This window comes from Quercus suber, unplaced genomic scaffold (genome assembly GCF_002906115.3).
Source record: "Quercus suber isolate HL8 unplaced genomic scaffold, Cork oak 2.0 scaffold_755, whole genome shotgun sequence".
In the NCBI taxonomy this organism is placed as follows: domain Eukaryota; kingdom Viridiplantae; phylum Streptophyta; class Magnoliopsida; order Fagales; family Fagaceae; genus Quercus; species Quercus suber.
Window position 1 is genome coordinate 171,396 of NW_027070191.1, and position 11,203 is coordinate 182,598.

The 11,203-nt window shown below is 41.3% G+C and overlaps 1 protein-coding gene across 1 annotated transcript; it reads right to left on the reverse strand.

Annotated features, from left to right (window-relative positions):
* Positions 1 to 249: 249 nt before the first annotated feature.
* Positions 250 to 5,340, reverse strand: LOC112012715 (uncharacterized). Its single transcript, XM_065766906.1, has one exon. The coding sequence runs from the start codon at positions 5,338 to 5,340 to the stop codon at positions 250 to 252; it is 5,091 nt and encodes a 1,696-aa protein (XP_065622978.1).
* Between the last annotated feature and the right edge of the window lie 5,863 nt (positions 5,341 to 11,203).

Consider the following 11,203-nt stretch of genomic DNA (forward strand, 5'->3'; position numbering starts at 1 on the left):
CACACCATATGTATATTCAGCAATCCATACTATGTAATCATTCGTCCACAACCATGGCACATGCTTAAGAGCTTGTGCTTTTAGGGAATTTAAAACACATAATACAACATAACTTCGTCCATGAGCAGCATAAAATACTTATACACTTAAAAACACAACTGTAATAAGCAAACACTGGAAAATAATATTAAGCATTACTTTAAGCTTCAAAAGGTCTCGTCCATGCTAAGACTCGTCCATGATCACCCTTCATTGATAGTACCTCCTTAGGTGTTCAACATTCCACGGGTGCTCTAGCCTTCGTCCATCCAGGGCTTCTAAATAGTAGGATCCTTGTCTCTTGGAGTTGATAACTCTGTAAGGTCCTTCCCAGTTTGGTCCCAGCTTCCCATGGGCCGGGTTTTTGGTGGCCAAAGAAACCCTTTTAAGGACAAGATCCCCAACACTGAAGCGCCTGGGTTTCACCATAGCATCATGCCGCTTCGCCATGAGATTCTTGTACCTTGTTGTTCTTTGCTCCGCGTCCATTCTAACCTCGTCTATGAGATCGAGGTTAAGGCAAAGCTGTTCGTTGTTTTCCTCATCCTGATACTTCATCACCCTATGGCTGGCCATATGCACTTCTGCGGGTATGACGGCTTCGCTCCCATAAGCCAATTTAAAAGGAGTCTCTCCGGTGGGAGTTCTTGCCGTCGTCCTGTAAGCCCACAAAACACCTGGTAATTCATCCGGCCATACCCCCTTGGCCCCTTCAAGCCGAGTCTTGATGATTTTCAACAAGGATCGGTTTGCTACTTCTGCTTGTCCGTTGGCCTGCGGGTGGGAGGGTGAGGAATAGTGATTCTTGATTCCAAGCTGTTCACAAAATTCTCTGAAGGGGGTGTTGTCAAACTGTCGTCCATTGTCGGATACTAGCACTCTTGGTACTCCAAATCTGCATACAATGTCCTTCCAGACGAAATTTTTGACATTCTGCTGTGTAATTTTTACTAAGGGTTCAGCTTCCACCCATTTAGTGAAGTAGTCTATCCCCACTACTAAAAACTTCATCTGTCTGGTTCCAGTCGGGAAGGGGCCCAAAATATCCAAACCCCACTGTGCAAAAGGCCAAGGGGCCATCATTGGGGTGAGGTATTCTGAAGGCTGTCTAGGAATATTGCTGAAACGTTGACATTGATCGCATACCTTTACGTATGCCTTAGCATCAGCTTGGATGGTTGGCCAGTAGTACCCTGCACGGATGGCCTTGTGGACGAGTGATCTGGCTCCTGAGTGATTGCCACATGCTCCTTCATGAACTTCCCTCAATACATAGTTTGCTTCATCTGGAGCTAGGCACCTAAGGTATGGTTGTGAAAAGCCTCGTTTGTATAAAATCTCGTCTATAAGGATGTATCTGGCTGATTTAACTCTTAGCTTCCTGGCCTCGTCCTTCCCTTCTGGAAGCCTTCCGTCCTTCAGGTATGAGACTATCGGGGTCATCCAATTTTCTTCACCCTCTATTTGTAACATTTCTGGAAGGTCTATGCTCGGCAGGTACTGTATTTCATCCAACTTGCCCATAGCTTCATTGGCGGAGGCTTCCTTCGCTAGAGTGTCAGCTTCCATGTTCTCTTCCCTTGGGATTTGCACGAAATTAGCTTCTCTGAATTTCTTCATAAGGCGCAACACCTTCTTCAGATACCTCTTCATTCTATCTTCCTTGGCGTCACATGTTCCGTTTACTTGGCTTATAACCAACTGTGAATCTCCCAGGACGAGTACGGAGTCTGCCTCCACAGATTTAGCTAACTCCAACCCTTTAAGAAGGGCTTCATACTCTGCTTCATTGTTAGTTGTTTGATACTGCAAGCGAACCTTGTGATTCAATTTATCTCCTTCTGGTGATTGTAAAACCACTCCTACACCTCCTGCATGCAGTGTAGATGACCCATCTACATGGACGACCCATCTTTTATTGCCTTCTTTGTCATCCAAGTCCTCATAACTCGGAGTAAATTCTGCGATGAAATCTGCTAGGGCTTGAGCTTTTATTGCATTCCTCGGTTGGTACCGAATATCAAACTCACCGAGCTCAACTGCCCATTGAATTAGTCGTCCTGCAGCTTCAAGTTTACTCATTGCCTTCTTGAGTGGATGATCCGTCATGACAATGATGACATGACCTTGGAAGTAGTGTCTCAACTTCCTAGAAGCTGTTATTAGTGCGAAGGCTAACTTCTCTATCAATGGGTACCTTCCTTCCGCCCCTCTCAGTGCCCGGCTAGTGTAATACACAGGCTTTTGCACCTTTTCTTCTTCCCTGACCAACGCTGAACTCACAGCGTGTGGGGACACTGCTAAGTATAAATATAGTTCTTCTTCTGGTACGGACGGACTTAGCAACGGGGCCGTGGCAAGATAGTGCTTTAAGTCCTGGAAGGCCTTTTGACATTCGTCCGTCCACTCAAACGCCTTCCTAAGAATCTTAAAAAAGGGTAGACACTTATCAGTGGCTCTTGAGACAAACCTGTTTAGTGCTGCAACTCGTCCTGTTAGAGATTGGACTTCCTTGATGTTCTTCGGTGGCTCCATGTTCAGTATGGCTTGGATCTTGTCTGGATTTGCTTCAATTCCTCTCTCTGAAACCATGAATCCCAAAAACTTCCCTGAAGATACTCCGAAGGCACATTTACTTGGGTTCAGCTTCATCTTGTACCGCCTAAGTGTTTCGAAGGTTTCTTGAAGATCGTCCAAGTGGCCTCCTTCGTCTAAGCTCTTCACAAGCATATCATCCACGTACACCTCTACGTTCCGTCCTATCTGTGGACGAAACATGCGATTCACCAGTCTTTGATAAGTTGCCCCTGCGTTCTTCAGACCGAAGGGCATCACATTGTAGCAAAATAGACCCTGGCTGGTAATGAAGGATGTTTTTTCCTGATCTGCCTCGTCCATCTTTATCTGATTATATCCTGAGAAGGCGTCCATGAAGCTCAACAGTTGATGGCCAGCGGTAGAATCTACCAGTTGATCAATACGAGGCAAGGGATAACTATCCTTAGGACAAGCCTTATTCAAGTCAGTGAAGTCAACACACATCCTCCACTTGCCATTTGCTTTTTTCACCATCACCACATTTGCTAACCAATCCGGATAATAGACTTCCCGGATGAACTGCGCTGTAGTCAGTTTTTGAACCTCTTCCCTGATAGCCTTCTCTCGTTCAGGGGCGAACACCCTCTTCTTTTGACGAATAGGCTTAGAAGAGAGGGACACGTTCAGTCGATGAGTGATTACACCTGGGTCAATACCAGGCATGTCGTCATGGCTCCATGCAAAAACATCGGCATTATTTTTTAGAAACTGGACGAGGTCTTTTTTCGCCTTCTCCTTCAAACTTGTTCCAATTCTAGTGAATTTCTCTGGATCATTTTCTTGTAATAAAACATCTTCCAATACTTCAGTCGGTTCTGCAACAATCTTCCTTTCTTCTATACTCATAGTATGCATTTGCTCGTCCATAACCAACATGGCTAGGTAACACTCCCTGGCTGCCAATTGATCTCCTTGTACTCGTCCAACTCCGCATTCCGTCGGGAATTTAACTGATAGATGATATGTGGAAGTTACTGCCTTCCAACTGTTCAAAGTTGGTCTTCCAATGATGGCATTATATGAGGACGAACAATCCACCACAAGGAAATTTACTTCCTTGGTTATCTGCTGTGGGTATGACCCTACCACTACAGGCAAGGTAATGGTACCCACGGGCTGTACTTTCATTCCCCCAAATCCTATCAGTGGCGAGTAAGCAGGACGAAGCTGATCTTGTCCAATCCTCATCTGCTGGAAGGCGGGATAATACAATATATCTGCGGAGCTCCCATTATCCACTAACACCCTCCTGGTTTTGTAATCTGCTATAAGCAGGGTAATAACAATTGCATCGTCGTGTGGATGATGGATCATTTCAGCTTCTTCGTCCGTAAATGTAATGGCTGGTTCGTCTGTTTCCTTCGTCCTTGGAGGTCGTCCAGAGAGTTGGACGTTCTGCACTGCTTTGAGGTACGACTTCTTTGCCTTGGCAGACTGCCCCGTTGACGTCCCACCAATGATAACCCTTATTTCTCCTAATGGTGGTCGTGATGGTTCTTCCATCTTTGCTTTCAATTTTTCATCTTTATGATCTCTTCCGACGAAATGCCTCAACTTTCCTTGCCTGATAAGATTCTCGATCTGCTGTTTTAAGTCATAACACTCATCCGTGTCATGACCATGATCCCTATGGAAGCGACAATATTTATTCTTATTGCGCTTGTTAGGATCTCCCTTCATCTTCTCCGGCCACTTCAAGGAAGGATCATCCTTGATTTGCATAAGCACTTGATCAAGTGGGGCATTCAAGGGTGTGTAATTCTGACTCCTTGCTGATGGGCCTGCCTTTCTGTTATCCCTGTCACGATCCTTCTTATCTTCCGTTCGTCCCTTCTTTGGACGAGGCCCCTGGTCAGGATGACGTGAGGGGTTGACCTCCATTCTTTCAACTCTCTTCCTCTTCTTAGCTATGATGGCGTCTTCTGCATTCATGAAATTTTGGGCTGAATGGACGAGCTCGGCCATGGATTGGGGCTCTTTTTCATACAACTTGTGAATGAACAAGTCTGAGTTAACCCCATTGTAGAATGCTGCCAAAAGTAGCTTATCGTCCACCTCGTCTACCGTCAGAGCTTCCCTGTTGAAGCGTGTGATGAAGGAACGCAGGCTTTCATTCTCTCCTTGCTCTATGGTCAGCAAACTGGACGAGGAACGTTTGTGTCTCTGTCCCCCAATGAAATTATTGACAAATAATTTGCTTAACTCCTCAAAAGAACTTACAGAATTCGGGGGTATTTTGCTGAACCATACACGCGCTGGCCCCTTAAGGGTAGTAGGGAAGGCTCTACACATGATCTCGTCTGGAACTCCTTGGAGATGCATTGTTGTCTTGAAAGTAGCGATATGATCAAAGGGATCACGTGTTCCATCATACGAGTCCAGAGAAGGCATTTTAAACTTAGGCGGCAGGGGATGCCCATTGATGGAAGCAGAAAAAGGGGAGTCTGTTCGGTGGACCAAATCCTCTATAGGATTTGCCCTTCTCATGTTCTCCTTCATCTCATCCATAACTTTTCTCATCTGATCCATTTCCTTCTCCAGATGTGGCACCCTTCGCGAAGTGGTGCCTCTTGATTGAATCTCGGGCTCAGGATTTTCTCGACTCTGAGACTGTCCCTCAACTTGTCCTTCTCGTCGGTGCCTTTCTATCTCCCTAGTCAATTCTTGGTTTTGGCGGGTCAATTCCGCCATCGCGGCCGCCATGGACTGTATGTGTTGGATGGAAGGCGTCTGCGTGGCAGGCGCTGATTGGTGATTTCGCTGGGGATGGCTTGAAGCATCTCTGCTTCCCTGATGGCCTGGGCTTGTAGCCCTCGACCTAGTCCGAACCATTCAACCTTTTTTCTCAGAAAGTTCAATTGCAAAACAATTCACTTTCCCACAGACGGCGCCAAACTGATAGTGGATAAAATCAGTTTGGTTGAACACTTCGGCTTCGATGGGCTACAACGTTTGCAAAGGCCTGAAAAAGAAGAAAAGAATCAAAGGAATGACCGGGGTGGACCGGTCCAATATCCTCCGATGGTGAAGTTAGTGCCTTCCCTCCTGGAAATCTAACTGTAATGTAAGGATCTCAGAATATCATACCTTTACATAATCCGGACCGGTCCTTATATAGGGTACTTTAGGGCGGTTATTTGGTTCAATAACTTCCCCCAGATTCGTGGAATCCGGATGTAACTTCTTTAACGGTCATAACCGCTGCTAGAAGTTACATACTTGGGAGAAATTGACGGGATAAGCACCGGTTGATGAACCACTTCAAAACCTGCTAAGTATCGTGTGGTCGTCCATGTGCAATGCTTATGGACGACCCTTTGTCATGCTGTTCTTTGGTCGTCCATGGGACTCACCCGTGGACGACCTTTTTGACTTGATTACGGGATCTACCCAATTGGTCGACCTCTCAGGGAAGAGAGGTCTGGACGAATAGGAGATGGCTTAGTTGTTTGGCAAACTGCATGTCATGGACGACCCCTCTGGACGAATAGGAGATGATCACTTTTTCGCTATCCCATCATATATATTCCCTAAAAAAAAGGTTTAAGTTTTGTGCTATACAAGCGTTTGGGGTTTTATAATTTTACACATTATTAATCTAATGTATATTTTTTAATTGAATTTAAACATTATTTATATTTAAATCTTACATTAGAATCATAGTATATCATATAAACTTAGTAGAATATATAATTTCATATATAAGCACAATTATAATAAGTGTCTAATATAATATAAGAATATATTGTTCCATATATACGATCACAATCATAGTAAATATATATTAATAACTATCATAATGATCAAATTTCATATTTCATATTTACACCCAAAAAAAAAAATTATACATACATACTTTTTTTTTTATTTTTATTTATTTATAGATAGTTTCAACCTATGACGTCTGCTCCTGATGATAGTTCTTTATCATTAGACCAAGAAACTAATCAGTTTTTGGCGTAGGCAGAAATTGAACCATAGATTTCTTATTCAACCACTAGAGATTTTACTAGTTGAGCTAACTAGAACCCACACACACACACACACACATAATGTGCCACTAAGCATTCTTAACATGATGGTCACTTCACAAGTATAGGTTCATGTGGGCCGGAAGGGTAATGACTGGAGTTCAAGTTTTTAAAAGGAAACTTCATACACATATATATACACTTAAATTAGGCTAGATTAAACACAAGGAGATTTTGCTGCAATTCTTTTGCATCAACCAAGTGTTGCTATAGTGAAGTCAATCGCAAATCAGTAATTCAAACATCAAATAGATTTATGTAATAGAAGAAACCAACAGGGTTAAAGCCATGCTCAGATAGCATTAGTAAGTTTTAATGTAGGTAGCAACTTTGAGATCAAGTATATTCCTTGTTGTTATAATTTCAATTTTAGCATAGTAAAATTCGTCATGTTGGTGGTGAGTCTGGTGACCTTCAAACCACTCATTGGGGTTTTTCCATCAGGGGTTTTATTTATTTATTTATTATTTTTTATAACTATATTGTTTTGTCAAATTTATTTTTTGTAACACTTTATTTTGTGATATGGTTGTACTTGTACCCATCACATGTTAATTGGAACTTTGCATAATTAAATAACTTGAATAATTGGTTACTTTAATTGGGGTTAAATTTTCCCAACAAATAGTATATAATAAGTAATTTTTCATTATTTAAAAAATATATATTATCTATGTGTGTGTGTGTATATATATAAATTAAGTATTCATTTTATTTTATTTGTGTGCATATGAGAGAGAGAGAGAGAGAGAGGCAACGTTTCCTCAATTAAATTAACAAGCCAAATGCCAAATTGTTTGATTGAATTGCATGTTTGGTAAATAATCATAATTAAAAAAAAAAAAAAAAAAAAAAAGAGGCTTGGCGTGGAAACGTGCCTGCTTCATACTTAGTACTAATAAAAGCCAAGGGGCATCACCAACCAACGAGGGATCAAGCAAGGGGACCCTCTTTCTCCATACCTCTTCCTTTTTTGTGCTGAGGGATTGTCTTTGTTATTATGACAAGCTACGATATCAGGTCAGCTACACGCCATAGCCTCTTGTCGAGGCGGAGTACAGGTTTCACATCTTCTATTCGCTGATGATAGTTTGCTCTTCTGTGAAGCTACACCTAGTGACTGTCTGAACCTTCTCAACATTCTAGGCTTATATGAAGGGGCATCCGGGCAAGCCATTAATAGACAGAAAGCCTCCATTTTCTTTAGCCGAAATACTAAGCCAGAGACGAGAGGTGTTATCCGAGAGATGCTAGAAGCACAGGTTATGGAGGATTATGAAAAATACTTAGGGTTGCCAATGGTGGGTGGTAAATCCAAAGTGAATACGTTTAAGGAGTTGCAGGAAAGGGTCACAAAGAGAGTCATGAGATGGAAGGAGAAGCATATCTCGAAGGCAGGGAGAGAGGTGCTAATCAAAACAGTAGCCCAAGCCATACCCACCTACTCCATGAGTTTATTCAAAATCCCTAAAACTATTTGTGATGGGATTAATTCGGCTCCCTCCAAGTACTGGTGGGGACAAACCCGGAATGAGAAAAAAATACATTGGATTAATTTGGTCAAGTTGTGTGGCTCAAAGAAGAAAGGAGGAATGGGCTTTCGGGATATCCACACTTTCAACTTGACCATGCAAGCCAAACAAGCATGGCGACTTATTAAGGAGACACACTCTTTGTTTTACCGGGTGTATAAGGCAAGGTACTTCCCCCGCTGCTATTTTACGGAAGCTGAACTTGGCTCGAACCCGTCCATGGTTTGGAGGAGCCTGCTGCAAGCTCGTGATGTCATCAAGGAAGGGTCTGTATGGGAAGTGGGAGATGGGAGGTCCATTGGTATCAGGTCTCATGGATGGCTACCACGTCCTCCACGATTCAGAGACGGGGCAGAACAAGAATTGAGAGTTTCTGACTTGATCAATAAGGCGACCCACCAGTGGGACCGAAGCATCCTCGCTGCCACCTTCACTCGAGCCACGGTGGAAGACATCCTGAGGATTAGGGTGGGCACATCGAATACAAGAGATAGGTTGACATGGAAGGAAAACAAGTCCCGAGAGTTTACGGTGAAGATGGCATACCAAGTGGCCCTCCGGCTCAGCCACCCTCAATCTGGGGAACACTCCTTCGCCTCTCAAGATCAGCGGTTGTGGAAGAAACTGTAGTCCCTAAACGTACCTCCGAAGGTTAGGACATTTATGTGGAGAGCATGCTATAACGTTCTCCCCACAAAATCCAACCTTGCCTGGCGGAAAGTGCAGATTGACCCCAAGTGTTCCTTTTGTGGACAGCAAGATGAAACAACAAAACATATTCTATGGGAGTGCCCATTTGTCCGTAATGTATGGGCTTTGTTTCGGGGTAAATTGCAAAAAACCAGCTTTGTGACAGAGGAGTTTTTCATGCTCGCAAGATATATGGTGCACAGGCTTGGCGGGAAGGACCTTGAGCTATGGGCCATAACTTCATGGTCGCAATGGTATGCCCGAAACCGCTTCTAGTTCAAGCATGTTCAAACCCATCCGTGCAAGATTTACAAGCAGGCAGACTCCTTACTTGAAGAATACCAGAGACTAGCTAAGTCTCTCCCCCATAGATAATATTTACGTTTACGTTGTAGTCATGCATGGTTTTGCATGGCTTTTTTTACTTTTTATTTTTTATTAAAAAAAAAAGAAAAGCATGGGAGGGTACTGGAGTTATAGGTCCATTGCTTTGTCTCTAGGCCATCTTATGTTTGTAAAGCTCCTGGGCCGGGCTTCTTGTTTGTTTTTCTTTGTTTATTTTTTCTTTTGATTAATATATTTCTACCATTTCAGTCAAAAAATATATAAAACCAATGGGTCACACTTAGTAATGATTAAAAAAAAAAAAAAAATTCTCTCACATTAAATAGGATAGGAGTCTGAACACGCTACACAGTAGTTTGATGGACTTTTAAAAACAAAAACGTACAACTATAATATAAAACCATGGATCCCACTTGGTAATAATTAAAAAATAAAAAGGATGTTTTATATTTATTGGTTTATTTATTAGTGACTTTGGTATTGATCTTACTAGTTGCAGCAGCTATTATTGAAAAAGCTTTTTGGGCAATGAACATAATTAAAAATCGATTACGCAATCGAATAGGAGATTAGTGGATGAATGACTGCTTAGTCACATATATTGAGAAAGATATATTCAAGACTATTGAGTGTGAAAAAATCATGCAACAGTTTCAAAATATAAAAAATCGTCCAGGACAATTGAGTAAAATAAGCTAGGTGTGAAAAAATAAATTAAAGTTTATATTTTATGTTAAATTCTGTATGACAATTAAATTATCATATAGTAGTTTATTTATTTTGTTATTAATATTGATTAATTTTTTTAGATTAATTTTTTTTTTTACTTTCAATTTTGCCTTTTAATCTTGCCTCCCTTGACCTAAATTCATGGATCTGCCACTACGTAACAGTATCTAATCGTGGTTGATAAGGTTATAGAATTCAAATATTGAAAACTTAATTAAAGGTAAGACAACATATTAACCAGGTGTCTTAGAGAGCGGAGGCAAGCGTCAAATGTATTAAAGCTATTTTAAGTATTGTTCTCTAAGGGACATGTGACATTGTTTCAATAGACAAAGCATTTTAATTTAAAATAACATATAGCAACATTTGACTAGATTGCTTATGCTACTTTAAATTAAAATATCAACAACGTTTTATTGGCTTATTGGTATTTTTTGTAATTTCTATACGTACCACATGGATTTAATGGTATTACGTGGCAATTTGTACTTGATTGAAAATTTCCCTCTCTACACCGATGTCATTTGGTAGCATTTGAGAGATTAGCAATGATGCCCTTAAATGCGAGGAGAGAGCCTAGAGAAGGAGATGAACTGAGGAAGAGCTAGAGGCGGCTAGCGAAGGCAGAGAGGAGGTGTTTATTGGTGTGAGTTTAGGAGTAAAAACCGCGGCGAGATTTGGTTGACTCCATCATACAATGTATTGGGAAATTCTACTGGAACAAGTGAAGTATGCATGTATCGTTGAAAGTCCTTAATAAAGCCGCTTTGCATTCTTTATATCTCTTTTCTCTCGGTTGAGTAGTAACGTGCATTTGAGCTTGTGGTTGTGGACAAGGACAACTCAAATCTCAACTTAAAAGGCAAACTTTGCCAGGTTCAGTTTTAACCTTTGATGTTTGGAAGTCTTTCGGGCTTGATGTTTGTGAAATATAATTGTTTTCTTTCGTTATTGCTTTGTCATCTTTATTCCTAATGGTATGTGTTGGTGTGAAAAGTGAGTATGGAAAATCTTGAAAGAAAAAGGGGGTGAAAAACATATATTTTTTATTGTTTGGTTTACAATAATAAAGTGAGGAAAAGTTGGAGCCCAAATGTTTTACACTGAAATCCACCAAAATTTGAATTTTCTAAATCCGGGGAGAAAATAAGAGAGAAAAAAGAGTAGTTTAACTCTAATGACTACTTTTCCTCTATTTGTGTACCAACAATTTTTGGTTTTTTTTTTTTTTTTTTTTTT

What these genes read in the sequence shown, in the direction of transcription:
- LOC112012715 (XM_065766906.1), bottom strand. Translation starts at nt 5,340, where the DNA reads ATGGCGGCCGCGATGGCGGAATTGACCCGCCAAAACCAAGAATTGACT.